The sequence below is a fragment of the Adiantum capillus-veneris genome, chromosome 22 (assembly GCF_014529385.1).
Source record: "Adiantum capillus-veneris isolate H3 chromosome 22, ASM1452938v2, whole genome shotgun sequence".
In the NCBI taxonomy this organism is placed as follows: domain Eukaryota; kingdom Viridiplantae; phylum Streptophyta; class Polypodiopsida; order Polypodiales; family Pteridaceae; genus Adiantum; species Adiantum capillus-veneris.
Window position 1 is genome coordinate 88,056,839 of NC_140952.1, and position 17,569 is coordinate 88,074,407.

Here is a 17,569-nt window from a genome sequence, read left to right on the forward strand (position 1 = left end):
TCAAGGCATTCTCGTGTAATGAGAGAGTCCATACCGGAGCGAAGCCCGACACCTCGAGAGGAGTTGTCTGGCTAACCTCCAAGCGGCTCTTTCTACAAGAGAGTCACCACCTCACATCATGCATACTGCCAAAATCAAACAAGATCACAATGCGTTGACTATTCACATGACCATAACACTTCATGAGAGACTCATCAGCTAGATGATCATTAGAAACTTGGGACACAATAGTGTTCTCATTTATGGCATTAATAGAGGATGTGGGTTATGTGGGTTCTTTAGGATCGTTGGATGCTTTCTTAGGACAATCTCTTTTCATATGACCTTCAGTGTGACATTCGAAACATCTTTTGTCTCGTGCATATTCGGCTTGTCCTTAAAGAGTTAACCAACCTTCTAAAATTCCTTGAGCGGATTTTTCATCAGGCGTCAACTTAGGGTTTTCTTGACTTTTAGCTTTTCATTTTCCTTGAGGTTCATTGTGACAATTATGTGCTTGAGAAATAGAGGAAGATTGATTAGGAGAATTACCGTTGTTCTTACCGTTCTTACAGTTTTGCGGGGTTCTGAGAATTCTAAGAGGTACTGTGAGAAGACTTGTTCTCCTTAGGCTTACCTTTGTTGTGCATTTTGCCCAAAAACTCAGCGTATTAGCCCTCTTATTCGTGCAACTATGGCCTCATCTTCTTCGGATGTGAAGAATCTCTTCGAGATTAGGAGGTTCGATGGAACAGGATTCGACCTTTGGAAAAGATAGGACCCAGGGAATCCTATTTCTTAAGGATTGTGAAGGGGCACTTGAACAGTAAAGCCACAAATATGACGGATGAAGCATGGGTTAGCCTGAACAGGAAGGCTGTTACATACATTAAAATGGCCATGACCGATGAGCCAGTCATTGATGTCAAAGGTCTCACAAGTGCTTTTGATGTGTGGGAGAAGTTAAAGGAAATGTATGAGAATACAACGCCTGTCAACCAAGTGCATTTGATGCTAAAACTTGTGGCATGCAACTAGATGAGTCCAAGAGCGCTGCAGAGCATTTGTCGTTGTTCGCAGGTACTTTGTTCGCAGTACAGGACTCCAGGCATTGCCTCTTTTTTGAAGGATGATAAGCTGAAAGCTATCTTCTTGCTTATGACCTTATGTGAGTCATGGGAAACATTGGTGGTTTCATTGTCAAATAACCCCAATTTTGTTTGGGTGTTAGGGGTTCTATTGAATGAGGAAATCAGGAGGAAAGCAAGTGGAGGGAGGCAGCTCTGCTAACATGGTTAGAGGCAAGAAGAGAAGAAGAATGTCTATGCACAAAGGAGTAAGAGTAAGAGTAAGGAAAGGGGAATGCCAGCAAAGGCAAGGGTGATGTGACTTGCTATCAGTGTGGCAGGAAAGGTCACAAGAAACCCGATTGCAGGTACTATAAAGCCGAGTTACAACGGAAAAAGAATGGCGGAGACAAAAAGAAAGAGAAGAAGGAAGTCAAGACAGATGCATAGGATAGCTCAAAGGACAAAGAGAAGGCCAATGTGGCCTCTAGTGTTGTGATTGAGGAGCTGTCAGATGTAGAGGATATCTTGTGTGCCACTTTGCAGATGATGATGCTTATGACCTTGATGCCTCTCTAAATGTTCATTCACACGACATGCAGATCACCAAGAGTGATCTCATTGATGCTTTGTTGACTGTCAATGATGCATTATCCCAGACTTGGATTGTTGATTCCGGTGCTTTATTTCATGTGACTCCTATCAAGGAATGTTTCTCTACTTTTGATGCAGGCAAGCGTGGCCATGTATACCTTGGAAACAATCATGCATGTTCCATTGAGGGTATTGGCATTGTGCATCTCTCCATAGATGGCACAACTGAGCTTGTCTTGCATGATGTTAGATATGTGCCGGGAATCAAGAAGAGTCTGCTTTCTGTTGGTCAGATGGATATGCATGGTTACAGCATCTTCTTTGAGAGAGGATCATGGATAATGACTAAAGGCTTAAGGCTGATTGTAAAGGGCACAAAGAAAGGGACACTTTACTGCATGCATGGAAAGGTTGTGTTGGGCAAGTTTATTGCATTGGCTGAAATTAACTCTCACATGGAGTTGTGGCACAAGAGGCTTGGCCATATGAGCCAAAAGGGCCTTTCTAAACTTTGTACTTTGAACAAGCTTGATGCTAAGGGCACAAAGCTTGACTTTTGTAATAAATGTCAATATGGCAAGCAAGTAAAGCGTTCTTACTACTCTGGTATCTCTCGTAAATCTTGTGTGCTTGATCTTGTATATTCTGATGTATGTAGCATGCCTACTAAGTCTATGGGAGGTGCATGCTATTTTGTCTCCTTTGTTGATGATCATTCTAGGAAAATTTGGGTTTATTTGCTTAAATCTAAGGATGAAGCCTTTGCTGCATTTAAGAGATTTCATGCATTTGTGACCACCCAAACAAGTAGAAAGCTAAAATGCTTGCGTACGGACAATGGGGGGGGGAGTTCACAAGTGCTGAATTTAACAAATTTTGTGAAAATTTGGGCATTAAGAGGGAGCTTACTGTGCCATACAGCCCCTCTTCTAATGGTGTGGTTGAAAGATTCAATAGGACACTCTGTGAGAGGGTGAGATGCATGCTGTCCACAGCTAATCTCTCTCATGGATTTTGGGGAGAAGCTTTGAAAACTGCAATCCATATATGCAATCGATCCCCTCACATGTCTTTGAAAGGTAACATCCCTGAAGAGGTTTGGTCTGGCAAACTTGCTTCGTATGATCACTTACGCATTTTTGGTTGCGAAGCTTTTGTGCATGTTAGATCCGAGTTGAGGAGCAAACTAGATGCCAAGTCCATTAAAGGCCTTTTCATGGGATATGGTGAAGAAGGCAAAATGGGTTACAGGATTTGGTTACCTCAGCTCAAAAGGGTTGTACGCACCCGGGATGTTGTTTTTAATGAGGCAAGACTGCTTCAAAACAATTGTGCCTCAAAGCATGACCATAAAAGGGTCAAATTTCAGCATGACCAGCCACTTGCTAGGCCTATTTTTGACCCTCAGGATGCACCACATATGGCTGAAAATGTAGATGATCCAGTGGTGTTTGAGCCAGATGATGTTGGGTAGCAAATTGAGGCTCCTGAAGGGCATTTGCAGCCAGGAAACAATGCTGAAAACGGTGCTGAAAATGATGTACAGCAGCCCATTGTTGATGATTTTATCATGCCACCTGATGTAAACCCATTGCCGGATAATGTGGATCTTTGGGTGAGGCGGTCTACTCGTCAAAGACGGCCTGTCAGCAGATATGATCCCTCTTTGCATTACATTATGTTGACAAATGAGAGAGAGAGCCTCTTACGTATAAAGAGGCAAAGACATGTGAGCATAGCGACAAGTGGGAGCTTGCTATGCAGGAAGAGATTAAAGCTTTGCATGCTAATCATACTTGGGATTTGGTGGAATTGCCCAAAGGAAGGAAGGCTATTCCTAACAAATGGGTGTATAAAATCAAGACAGTTGATGCAAAACCCAACTATAAGGCAAGGCTAGTTGCAAAGGGATATGTTCAAACCAAGGGCATAGACTTTCAGGAAGTGTTCTCATGTTGTGACGATGACCACTTTGAGTGTATTGTTTGCCATAGTGGCTGCTCTTGATTTGGAAATGGACCAAATGGATGTACATACCGCTTTCTTGCATGGTGATGTGGAAGAAGAGCTTTACATGAAGCAACCCGAGGGTTTTGTTATTCCTGGCAAGGAACATTTGGTATGTATGCTCAATAGAAGATTGTATGGACTGAAACAATCATGTAGACAATGGTACAAGAAGTTTGATCGCTTCATGCTTAAACATGGTTACAAAAGAAGCCATGCAGACCATTGTTTGTATACCAAATGTGATGAGGATGGCAGCCCTATCATTCTTGTGCTCTATGTGGATGATATGCTGATAGTTGCAAAGAAAAGAAGCATGTTGATGCTCTTAAAGGGCAGCTGAAATCTGCATTTTCAATGAAAGACCTTGGGGCAACTGAACATATACTTGGAGTGCGTGTTACAAGGCAAAGAGACAAGCCCTATTGTATTTATCACAAGAAAAGTACATTGAAAAGGTGCTGGACAGATTTAACATGACTGAAGCAAAGCCTCTTAGTGTGCCATTACAGCCATATGTCAAAATCTCCAAGGATGATTGTCCCAAGTCAAAGGAAGAAGCCAATGATATGCAAAGTATGCCTTACGCTTCAACATGTGGTTCACTTATATATGCTATGGCTGCTACTAGGCCTGACATAGCCCATGTAGTGGGAGTTGTGAGCTGGTTTATGGCTAATCCAGGCAGGTTGCATTGGGATGCAGTGAAGTCCATTATGAGGTACTTGGAAGGGACTAAAAAAATGCCTCTGCTATGGTAAAGGACCATTGGAGTTGAAGGGATTTTGTGACTCTGACATGGCTGGTGATGTGGATACACGGAAATACACAAGTGGCTATGTGTTTACTCTTGCGGGAGGTGCTGTTTCATGGTGTTCTAGATTGCAAAAGATTGTTGCATTGTCTACGACAGAGGCTGAATATATTTCAGCCACTGAGGCTTCCAAAGAAGCCATTTGGTTAGCACGTCTATGCAGCGAGTTTGGTTTGCCTGACAAGGCACCTATGCTTGGTTGTGATAGCGAGAGTGCCATATGCCTGGCAAAGAATGCCATGTTTCATGCACGCACAAAGCATATTGATGTGCGGTATCACTTCATATGAGAAGTGCTTGAGGATGGCCTTATTACATTGGTTAAGGTCCATACATCACAAAATCCAGCAGATGCTCTCACTTAGTGCTTATCCAAAGCACAACATCACCTATGCATAGAGATGGTGGGAGTCACGTAGCTTAAAGGCGCCATTTATGCCTTTAAGTGGGAGGTTGTTGGGTTAAAGGTTCAAATGGCCCCCTTTTGTGTATAGTTTAAAGGTTATTAACCTTTGGCAAGTTCACATTGAACTTGGCCACTAACTTTAAAATTGGTCCTATACTTTTAATAAAGGGAACGTGAGTCATTTTACTCACTCAATTCTTCCCCTTCCAAAATCTAGCGCTACCTCACTCTCTCCCTCTTTCGTTCTGCTAGCGCCCACCTCTCTGCTTGCACTCGCTCCCTCCAAGGTACACACCCTACACTTCTTCGCGTGCTCTATCACTTGCACACACCGCTCCGCGCTCATCAGTTATTTGGTTTCTAACATCTTCCTTCGGAGTGCAACTTTTGTCAGAGAGGAGTATCCTGAAATGCTTGCCATGGAACCCTAGGCTCTAGCAGATTATAACTTGAAATTTCTCGACATCTCTCAGTAGATGTCTCTTCATGAGCTGATGACCTTGGAGGTCCGGTGTGATTGCTATGTCTTGGGACTACCATCGCCGCTAGAGGAACACTGTCTGTCCAAGAGCTGATGGACCATGTTGTGGTCGGCTATGACCTTATGGAAGGAATCTAACCCTAATTTTTGGTGCAGGTTATGGGATAGAAAGTCAATTGACTTTTTGAGCTTGACTAATGTCGAGATTTCTTTTTTAAGTTTGAGTCCTGTTTGGAACTTGTTTGGTGATCCTGTTTGGAATTTGTTTGAAATGGATGCTATCTGTTTTAAACCTGTCTTGCTGCCGATTTGAATTGTGACTCTGGTTTTAATACTGGTTTCAATGATTGTTGATTTTATTCCTCGGTGGAGTAGTGAGAAATGATGTTTGAGAATGCTTGTTCATACTCATGGCCTGGACCCTTGTGGTTATTTGCGGGGGGAGTATTGAATGTTTGAAAAATGTTGTTTTTACTCATGGCCCGGACTTGGATGGTTATTTAGGGGGGGAGTATTAAGAAGTCTAAGTAGTGGTTACTCTCAGTGTCACGAGGACGTGGCAACTGTTAACTATGTCACGAGGACGTGGCAACTGCTAACCTTAGTTGTTGGTTTTTTTCCAATGATTTTTGTTTTACTGTTGAGACCCTCTTTTTGAAGTTGCAAATGGTCGGACATTGTATGGCCAATGTGAACGGTAGCTTCACCCGCAGACGGGAAGTTGGTCGGCACTGGAATTCGTATAGTAAGAGGGTGTCTAGGCTCAGTGCAAGATCATGTTGGTCCCCCCGTCGCACTTAGCAAGTTGGTGGATACTAGGAAGTGAACTCAATAAAGGCATAAAGTCAAGGTGGGATCACCAACCGGAAGTATCCGACAGTTGGGCCACATTGCACTTTTGGATACGGTCCCAATGAGGATAGATGGTCAGATGACCAGTGTGAGCCCAACGGAATCATTTCCTAAAAATTAGGGAACTGCTATTTTGGGCCGTGAAATGTGTTTGCGTCATTACCTTCCATATGACTAGGGGAACACTTTACAACTCTACCGCGAAGTCAATTGGGCAACCGGTCGGGAGATTTTTAGGCGGCAATCCGGCAAAAGCTTATAATCGCGCCAAGTGGCACAATTTCATGCACTTGCCTCTTACAAAAAATTTGTTGCTGAATTTCTAGCTGAGGGAGGCCTCATTTTGCATTTGTCACAGGTTAAGAGCTATGGAGTGCTTTCTTTCCCTCTCATGTACAATTTGGTGCTAGGAGTGATGCTCTGCACACTACACATTGCTCTCTCTCTCTCTCTCTCTCTCTCTCTCTCTCTCTCTCTCTCTTCCCTACGTGCAGTTATGTGATGCCCCACAAGAGGGCTCTTCATTTGACTGATGTACAATTGTGTGGTTTCATGCTTTTGTGCTGAGGCAAGAGCCTCCTTGAGTAGGAATAGGGGTAGCTAACTGCTACTCCAAAGCAGGCACCGGTGAGGGTCATAACTTCACCGTACAGGTGCATTTTCAACGTTGTGTATGCGTTGTAAATTGACTGTTTTTCAGCCATACGGACGCGAGAACCATTGGGAATCGTGTCCCATTGGCAGAGGACAGTTCGGGGACTGTTTGGGGCTGAAAATAGGGCAAAAACCAGTAAATACACCGTGCTGAATTTACTGTTTTTGGGCAGGAATCAGAGGGTTTATGCCAGTGGAAGTGAGTTCCAGCAGGGGAATTGATTTCGCGCAAGTTTCGGGGTTGTTATGTTGCTAAAATTTTGGCCAAAACAGGTGGTATCTAGCGGGATACAGGTAAAGGATTCCCGGGACTCTTTTTGTAATTTACTCTCTCAAAGTATAAAGAAATACTGAATGGGGCGTCAATTTTGGGGCCTACAGGTTGTCGGGTCTGCCCGAAGCATTCTAGCTTTCGAGCCGTGTGTGTACTTAAGTGTTAATTCTCGTCGCAAGTTTCCTTTACACGTTCTCTCTGTGTGTGTCTAAAGTAAGAGATTTCGGGTGAAAAGCCAAAGCCTCGGGGCAGTTTCAAGGTTCCGTTGTCGGGACATCAATCACTTTTTCCTCAAGAAGTGAGCCAAGATCGATCCTTCGTGATTGATCGAATCTGCAACGAGATTAGCTTTGCTAGAAAAAACATCAACTAACTCATCATTCTTTTGAACAATCACGTCATCTTCATGCAAATCATCATGTTTGTGAGAAATCACATCTTGATCATGCAAATCATTTTGCTTGTCATTGTCATCCAAATCATCATGCTCATGATTGTCATTCAAATCATCATGCGTATCATCATTATCATTCAATTCATCATGCTTCTCATAATCATGCAAATCCTGTGTGTCATGCTTGGGAGAAGAAGAGAGTGAGAGAGTCTCCGTCTCCTGAATCTCTTGCATCTGTGCCTGCACTTGAGAAAAGTGTTGCAAGAACTCGTTCATGTGTTGGTCGCTCTTTTCTTTGATGGCTTTGTTCTCGTGATCAAATTCTGCTTGTCTTGCTTTGTTCTTTGCTTGTCTTTCTGCGCGCTCACGATCCAATTTGGCTTGTCGTCTTTGGCTTCCAAGCATGGTTGCTCGCGCTCACGCGCTATGGCTGCCATTCTTTCTTAGTGTTTGCGTCCATTTCTGCTTTTCTTTCTGCTCTTCTTTTTGCGTGTCTGCGATCCATTTCTGCCTTTCTTTCTGCATTTCTTGCTTCGCGTTCTAACTTCCTTTCCATAAAGATCTGCTCCAACTCCTCCATAGCAGTTAGTGCAATCCTTGACGTAGATGGGGAAGGAGAAGAGTCGGAAAAACCTCCTGGTGGGGAAAATTCTTCTTCACCTTTCTCATGCTCATCATCTCCAAGCGAAGTATCCATTCCGCTTTGAGTGATGACCATCCACTAAAGTCTTGGGTTCTTGTGGGTTCTTGTGGTCTTGGGTTCTTAAGTTGACGAGGAACTTGGGTTCTTGGGGTCTTGAGGTTCTTGAGGTTTTCTTTCGCTTGCAATCTGTGTTTGAGAAGGATCTTCTCTTCACCCGAGTTCTTCTCTTTTCTGCGGGCGCACCCCTTGGCGGCCTTGCGCTCACACCAAGGTTGCTTTTTCCCACCTCACGTCAATTGGCCGTCCGCTAAGTGCACGGTCCGGTCTCAATGAGTGAAAAGAGGCACAAGGGGAGGTTGGACAAGCCCTTCTTTCTTGGAATTCCTTTCACTCTTCAAAAACACGATTAGGAATCGCGCCCAAGTGAACTTTGGTTCGTGCGACCGCAACAAGCAAAAAAAAATTATTGTGATTCTTGTGGTTCTTTCCTTGAGTGATACAAAATACTGCCAAAGCTCTGATACCAATGTAAGGTGCAGCGGAATGAATGTTTGAACTTTGCTCAAGATGAGTGCTCCGAACTGTGCTCAAGGTTCCTTTTGTTCTTATGGAAGGGAGAGCCTTCCGTTCTTAATGAGAGAGTGCAATGATTACGAACAAAGTGAGTGGACACTGTGCGTGCAAGTGTATGAGATTGAGAGATAGAGAGAGAAGGAGATACGACACCAGAGACGTAAACCCCTCCTCCGCAAGGCCCCACTCTCGTCGGCGAGAGTGGTCTACTTATGATTGCACAAACTGGTATAAAGTGAATGCATGTGATTGATGCAAGTCTAGGCTATGTCGGTGTTGACGACGGTGATGGCGAGTGCGACCTAAGGGCTGAAATCTGCAACCTTTTATCTGTTGTCCAAAAACTCTATGGGCTGAAATCTGCTGTTGCCGAAAACGCTATGGAAAACGCTGATTTTGCTGGTCCTTATGGCTGAAAATCCACATCTACTGTGGGGCTGAATGGCTAGGGAAACTTGCTGAAAATGACCGGCTGAAAATCTGCAAGGGCTAAGAATCTGCAAACGCTGGAACTCTCAAAAAACGCTAGGGCTGCAGATCTTCAAAAAAGCTAGATGCTGGAGTCTGCTGGCGATGACTTCTGGCTGAGGAAACGCTAGCCAAGAGCAATTTGTGGCGATGAAGCTTGAGGAAAAACGCTAGGTGTGGGGATGTCTTTGCTTGGAGAAAAGTCCACCAAAGGGTTCTTGCTTGAGAAGTTGCCTGTTGAGCTTGGGCTCTTGCCTCCTCTTCTGCCAATTAGTGCTAGTCTAGGTTTGCTTATATACAAACTTACTCAATTTGCCCTACCTACTTTCCAACAAAAGTCACTTCAAAATAATAAGTGAAAAATGTCAAAAATAGGTAAAATAGGCTAAATGCACTGGAAAATTCTCCTGAAGGATTCTGATGGATTTTGATGGGAATGCTTATGATCATGCTGTGTGCAATTGGAGGATATGCATCTACACTAAGTGTTTGGACATGCACGGTCTGCGAACAGACTCACAAAAGTGCGAGATCACTTCTAAATCTAGACTGACGGGATTGACTGAACCCTTGTCGTGTTGTAGCTTGTCCATGGACACATAGGGTTGGATGTGTCACGTGACAGTCGATCATGATTAAGTGTTACTAGTGTTGCAACCATCCTTATGTACTTTTATAGAAGTCCCACGGGCAGAGTACTGTCAGTTTAGGACCTCTTGGCATGCTAAAAGAAATACCAATTGACTACTATACATATTCCAATTGATCTGTTGACAAGGGAGTGGTGTGGCTCCCATCTATTTAGCAAGCCCTGCATCAGATTCAAGTTTCAAGCTTTGAAACTACTCACGGTGAAGATCCAACAACGGGGTAATTTGCCTAGTCCCCCTCCAACTACTAAAGCCAGTTAATTCCTAAACTTGACCAAGTATCGTCGGATCATCTTACTGTTTACCTCCTTTCTCTATGTATCAACACCTTTTCAGGCTGAAGAATCTCTCTCTCTCTCTTTATCCTCTAGTTGCTCCTCAGGAGCCATGTCCTTGTCCTTGAAATTGCCTAAGAAGACTCACATGTAAAGCATTGTGAATCCTCTAGTGATTTGGCAGCTGATCCCGAAAGATATATCATTGTCTTTCAAGTGATCTTGAAAGTGCTAATGATCATAGTATCTCATAGCAAGCTTTGGGTAAGCTTTTCCTTTCCTATCATCTTTTTGAGCCTAGCCTTCTTAATCCTAAGAATCATCCAATCTCTTTCTTTCAGCTGCAATCCCTCGGATTCTTATCTTTTGCCTTCTTGTGCCTATGTTGAGATGTTTGCAAGCCTCTTTCACCTACGTGGAAAATGTTGGCACAAGATGGGCGGAACTTTCTTGCCACCCTGAACAATCTCAAAGAGGTCCATCCTTGTAGATCTATGAATAGTGCTGTTCTAGGAAAACTCAACCAAAGGGCAAGCAATCACTCAATGAGTGATCTTTGACTGACCATCTGTCTGGGCATGTAAGGATGAAGAGAATTTGAGAGTAGTATCCCAATTCTCACATGGAGCTCGCTGCAACAAATTAGTCATCCAAAGATCTCGATTGGACACAATGGAAGTAGGCATCCCATGATATCGGAAAATTTGAGCAATGAACAACTTAGCCATATGATCAGCCTTGATGGTCTTATTTACTGGAACAAAATGAGCTTGCTTTCTAAATCTGCTTATATTAGTCCAAGAACATCATGGCCTAGTAATGCTGTCCCACAGCCTATCTAGCATATGCAAAGATTGAAGCAACCCAATTGCCTTGTCCCTGTCTGTTCAGACTGTTCTTTTCTATTGGCACGTGGTGCTCGTCTTGTGATAGGAAACCTTACAGACAAATCCCCACGCATTGGATGACTTTCCCGACGCATATGGGCACTTTCCCAAACCTGGCGAGAATCTGCAGCACACTAAATTCTCTTTTTTCTGCCCCGAAAATGCACCAGATTGCATGTACAGCGATCCCCTCGCTTCCCACACCTCCTAAGGGTATTAGGGATCAATGAGGGCCAAACCCCTAAACCTGAAAATTTACACAGCAGACTGTAATTCCCTGTTTTAGGCTCCGTTTCGCGTGCCGATCGCAACCGTAGCAAGCCCTCAAGCTCCCGCATTTGTAGGGCTACTTACCCTTTGAATCGGACGAGATTTTTCGCGTGAAATCTAGGCTTCAAAATGGAGAGACTCCTTTGGATTTTCTCTCAAAGACGGTTTTCTAATGGAGCGGGCGACGCTATGTCTCACAAGACGAAAAGTAATATGGAGTGAATCCACCATTTGCAGGCCATAGGGCATAGAAGGAACAATAAAGGCAATTGAGTCAATAACAATTGAACTGAAAGCGAGACGACACGCGACACTGAGTGGCGGAATTCCACCCCAAAGAGTATTGGCCCCAAACCGTGGCGCGCCTTTCGGTATTTCTTTATATTTCTTGAACTCATACAATGCCGGTACTCACGCTTTGCACCTCCTCCTAGAAGTGTGCCTGAGAATGAGCCCATGGCCTCATATTTAAAGGCCCTAGGCCCGAAAAGCAGTTTACATGAAAAGCCTTCAAACTCAAAAGCTTCTGGTCCAAAAGCAATGCTCAAAAGCTGCTAGCGTAAAGCATGGAATTCCATATGCCAACGTAAAGCATGGAATTCCGTATAACTGCCACGTCAGCAATCAGCGCAAAACGCGGAAATCCTAGCTTGCCACGTCAGTATTGTCAGTGTAATTCTCAGAAATCTGCCACGTCATCGGTTCCACGTTGTGTGTGAGAGGGTCCATCTTTATTCTAATCCTTTATGTCACTTAGGGCCCCATCGAACGGGGTCCCTATAAGTTGGTAGGACTTCTTCTTCTGTTACTTGTTCTTCTTAGGGTTTAGGCTCCTCGGCCGGCATCTGCAAGTTGGCTCCATTCTTTAGGACTTTAACACGTCAGCAATTTGTGACATTTCCTAGTACGGTTATGTTGTTGAAATCGGGCCAGAATGGTCTTTTCTAGCTCGGATTATGCGAGATAGCTTGTAGGAAATCGCAAGTTTTATTCCCTTTTTTATAAGAATAAAGAAATACCGAAAGGGGCTCCAGTCTTTGGGGTCAGTAGGTTGTCGGCGTCTACTTGGTAGCGCTCTAGCTCCCAAGCCGTGTGTGTTTGACGTCACTTGACCATTGTGTTCAAAGAGCTACGCAGTCACAGGTTACTTGTCAATCCTAAGAAAAGTGAATTCTTCTTGGAAGAGATTTACTTTCTTGGCCACATAGTGTCAAGGATGGTGTCTGAGTGGATCCCGCAAAGATTGAAGCTATTAAGATATAGCCGGTCTTGAATACTGTGCACGATGTTTGAAGCTTCTTGGGATTGTGCTCGCACTATAGAAGGTTTATCAGGAATTTTGCAGAGATAGCTTCACCTCTTCATGCTTTGCAAAAGAAAGAGGTCACTTTCAGATGAACCCAAAAAGAGATTTCAACTTTTAGTTTCTTGAAGGAAAAGTTGACTTCAGATCCCGTGATTGTTTTACCAAATCTTAGGAAGTCATTTGTGGTCCAGTGTGACGCGTGTGGCAATAGCAACAGAGCAGTGCTAATGCAAGATGGACGGGTAGTAGCTTATGAAAACAGAATTTTAGAGAAGACTATGCAAATTTACGAGAAAGAGCTTTTGGCCGTGATTCATGCGCTTTCTAGTTGGAAGCACTACCTGTTAGGTGCTGATTTTGTTGTCGAGACAGATCATCAGACTTTGCGATACTTCTTGACACAGTCAAAGCTATCCGAAAATCATATGCGATGGGCAAACATTCTTTCTATGTTCCACTTCTAGATTATGCACGTGGAAGGCAAGAAGAATGTTGTGGCTGATGCGTTAGCTAGACAGCCACAAATTTCAGCTGTGTCAATTTCTTATCATCATGAGCTTGATAACATGAAGGAACAATATAGTACCGATGAAGATTTTGCAAGGATCTTTGAACAATTGCAAGATGGACAACGCCATGAGCACTACCTCCTCAAGGATGGTTTTATGATGATGCATGGTAGACTGTGTCACTAAGCCATTGGCGACATAAGGTTATGGTAGAAAGCCATGTCCCACCGTATGCAAGGCATCGTTGTATAGATGCAACAGTGAAAGCGGTCGAGACATTTTTTTATTGGCCTACTTTGAGGAGAGATGTGGATGCCTTTGTGCGAGCATGTGTGATTTGCCAAAAGGTCAAGTTTGACAGGCAAAAAGGCACCAGGGTTGTTACACTCACTGCCGATTCCAGATAAGCCATGGGAAAGCATTGCTATGGATTTTATCTTTGATCGTCCAAGAACGCCGACAGGGAATGATGATATATGGACCATTATTTGTATGTTTAACAATCAAGCCCATTCTATTCCTGTCAAGAAGAAGATAAAATCTGACGAGATGGCACGGTTGTTCATGTACAGTGTGTTTAGGTACCATGGTATGCCACAATCGATTGTCAGTGATCATGATCCTGGCATGACGAGTTTGTTTTGGAGAGGATTATTTGAAAACATGGGCACCAGGCTCAAGGTTTCATCCTCATTTCATCCACAAACTGATGGAAAGTCAGAAGAGGCTAATTCTAGTGTCTTGGATCTACCGAAGTGTTATGTGCCAGATAATAAGGGCAAATGAGAACATTATTTGCCTATGCTTGAGCATGCCTACAACAATACGGTGCATTTGTTCATAGGCAAGGCACCTTCTGAGATTGTTGAAGGTGGCAAAAAGGTTTCTCCCATTTTTCATACGAAGGACAAGATCTTTGAGGCAGATCGATATGTTGAGAACATGGATGAAATATATAAGAAGATTAAGCTTGCCTTTGAGAAGACTCAAGCAAAGCAGAAAAGGGTTGATGATCTTCACCGTCGTGAATTACTATTTTCACCTGGTGATTGGGTACTTTTACGGTTTGAGAAGGCAAGGTTAAAGAAGATGAAGGGCAAGGAAAGGTTGTTTCCGAAACTGAACATGCGTTACTATGGGCCTTGATAAGCTCAACGATACTGCTTATAGGCTGAAATTGCCTGACACTTGGAAGATTCATAATGCGTTTCACGTGAGTCTTCTAAGACCCTTTGTGGGTGATGTGCCAGAAGATCTGCCACTGGAGGATCAGCCAAAAGTTGATGAACTTGATGAGATCTTGGTACTCGAGCAGATTTTTCCACATAAAGAAAGAAATGTTAAGGGACAGGTTGCAAGACGCTATTTGGTGAAGTTAAAAAACTATCCACCTATGGATGCAAAGTGGATGGAAGAGCATGAACTGTCAGAGTCACCAAATGTATTGCAGCTTTACCTTGAGGCCTTTGGGTTACAGCCTATGTATGCCCCAACCCAATGTGTGCAAAGGAGGGGTAATGATGGAGCTAGCACATCAAATGTGCATACAGATTGGTTGCAATAGAAGTGTGCATCGCTCTTCAAGTGTTAAAGGTATTATGCTCACTTCTATCATAGATGGAAATGACAAAAGTATGAATGTCTCATTAAGTCATTTGTATCTTTGTGTTATGACCCTTCTTGCGGGTACATGTGATGATAAAAGCGTGGTGACAACACAAGATCATTGATGGCATGTATATAGCATGCAATCGAGGACGTTTGCGATTTCAAGAGGGGGGTATGTCACGAGGACGTGGCAACTGCTAACCTTAGTTGTTGGTTTCTTTCCGATGATTTTTATTTAATTTTTGGGACCCTCTTTTTGAAGTCACAAATGGCCGGACATTGTGTGGCCAGTGTGAAACAGCCGATGGCCTAGAGTTTCACCCGCAGACGGGAAGGCCTTGTCTCCACGAGTTGGTCGGGGCGACCGGCACTAAAATCCGAGCAGTAGGGTGTCTAAGCTCAACTCAAAGTCATTTAGGGCCCCTTGTTACACTTATAAGTTGGTGGGTACAAGGAATTAACTCAAAAGAGGCTAAGTGGACACATGGCGGTTCCCGAGCAAAAATGCCAAGCCAACATGAAGAGGGCGCGCGCAAATTGAGAGAGGAGGCTGATTTTAGTTCATTAAGTGAACTACAGTGTGTGGGTGAGTAGTGGGTGCAGGTTTCACCGCTTTAATGGAAAGCTTGCCTTCTCCCTTGCTTTATGTAACGCGATGATTCCGCTCTCGTGCACACCTCCCCCCCTTTGAATATAGAAACGTGATGCCCCGCTAGAGGGCTTTTCATCTGTATGTACAGTTGTGTGGGTTTATGCGCGATTGCCAAGGCAAGAGCCTCTTGCACAGGTATTGGATTAGCTAGTTGCTAATCCCCCGCAGGTACAAGTGAATTTGGAGAGATTTCACGCAAAAAAACTTGTCTTCAAAGGGAAAGTTGCCCTACTACTGCCTTATGGGCCGGTTTGAGTATGTGACAGACTTTAGGGTTCCAGATTAAAGATTTAGGGGTATGGCTTTTGAGAAACTGGATCAGCCTTAGAGGCATGCTCGGCAAATTTTAAGTGTATCAACTTCTCATGTCTTTCTTCATTTTGTAACTCAGTGTTAGGAACTGATGACGTTGTATTGCAGCTTCCTTTGTACGCTGTGGTGGTGTTGGGTTGTTATGGTTTGGCCATGGTTGGATATGGCTTGATGGTGTTCCCAACTTGCCCACAAGAGGCAGTTCTCTTGCAAAAGGTAACATAGAGCAATCTCTCACAGCTTACAATTTGTTGTGGTGCTATACTAACATCAGTTTTTCCTTCGTGCAGGATATAGCTGAGGCAAAAGAGTTTTTACAGAGAAACCAAATAGATATTTTTAGAAGCTGAGCAATCTAGTGCAAATTGTAGTCTAGGCTACACAAAGGAGGTGAGCCAACAGTAACTGAAATCAGGCTACTGTCCTTAACTTAGTTCTTAAGATATGCTGCATACCAGTCAAATCCTATAGTTGATGTAAAACAGTTGAAGAGCAAAACAACACATCTTGAAGCACTTCTGATAAAATGCGGCCGTACGTGTACTGTGTACATGAATGGACACCTTTCAAATGTTTGATACACTCAATTCCTCTTTGATCACATTCTTTGTTCATATTGTTTTTCAATTGGGTTGTTAACATTGATAAGTTTATGAACAATCTCATGTTAGGATGTTTCTATTTTCTTTGTGTGGACTTCTTGATCTGCAGCTTCGGGAGGAAAAGGAACAGATTGCCAGTGCAGGATGAGAACTCCATCAACCTGGTCAAGATGCTGGTTGTAGGCTCGACTTTAACCTTGCTAGCCAGGTTCCTCCCTTTATGTGCTGCATGCTTTATATATGCCAAGATATACGCCTTAGTCTTGGTTACATGGTGGACTATCTGTGATGTTTCTTACCATCTTTTGGAGATACTAATGGGAGAGCTGGACTGCCAGGAGATGGATATGTATTGTATGTGGCTGATTGGCCATGGTTTTCCGCTTGGTTTTGGAGACTGATCTCCCACTTTTGTCTTCTTCGCGCTTGATCAGCGGCAACATTACATGGCCTTATGCCTCTACTCAATGAATCCTGCATTCAGCTCATATGCCACCTTATATAAATATCTATAAAGAAATGGTAGCTTGTAAAGCCTTGTATCAATGCTTCTGATACCCCTCAATCGTCTCTACTTGCACAATATATTGTTCTTCATGCATTCGCGTGTATGCATATTAGATGTCCTCGCATTGGGCATGCTAGCAGTTCACAGTGATAGCTAGTGCAGGTGCGGGGTGGATTGGAAGATGTGTTGTTTTCACATATTGGGGGTAGAGCCTTCCTCCACTTCCAAATTATGCATTCATACCTTGTACAATTTATGGGATGACTCCTCGGGCTCATCTACAGTGATAGTGAAACGATGGTTAGCCTTTGTTCCCTCTATGCCCGTCTGGGGCAGACTTACAACTTCACAAGTCCAATGGCTCTCCACTCAGGCTTCCACCCTACCATATTTCTATGTGAGGCTTTTATCATTGACTTTTGGCAGTTCTACACACACACACACACACACACACACACACACACACACACACACATTGGTGACTGCTGATGGAGCATTTCCCTTGGAAAATTCCTCTACCTTCCACTTACATTTATTGATATATTTGCACCTTCGCATTAATTTCTTCCTTATAGTAGCTTAATTTATGTCATACAGTGACTGCTGGCAGGATCTATCTCCCTAAAATCCCTAGCCTTGTCACTTGGATTTTTAAATCTATCTACAAAAAATCTACTTACCAGCACTTACACTCTCTGGTATTTCTTTGGATTTTACCCATTATTTCCTCTTGGCCTAAAAATCATGGCGAGTCTGCTGCCCGAGTCCTAAAACTAGGTCTTAT

The 17,569-nt window shown here is 43.5% G+C and overlaps 1 protein-coding gene across 1 annotated transcript in view; it reads left to right on the top strand.

Annotated features, from left to right (window-relative positions):
* LOC147429747 (dolichol-phosphate mannose synthase subunit 3-like) overlaps window positions 1–16,276 on the top strand; it is a 65,357-nt gene extending 49,081 nt beyond the window's left edge. Inside the window, exons 3-4 of the mRNA XM_086495294.1 lie at window positions 15,784–15,891; window positions 15,966–16,276. Coding sequence (XP_086351420.1) covers window positions 15,784–15,891; window positions 15,966–16,025 — 168 coding nt within the window. The 3' untranslated portion in view covers window positions 16,026–16,276. The remainder of the gene's footprint in view (window positions 1–15,783; window positions 15,892–15,965) is intronic.
* The last annotated feature ends 1,293 nt before the right edge of the window (window positions 16,277–17,569 follow it).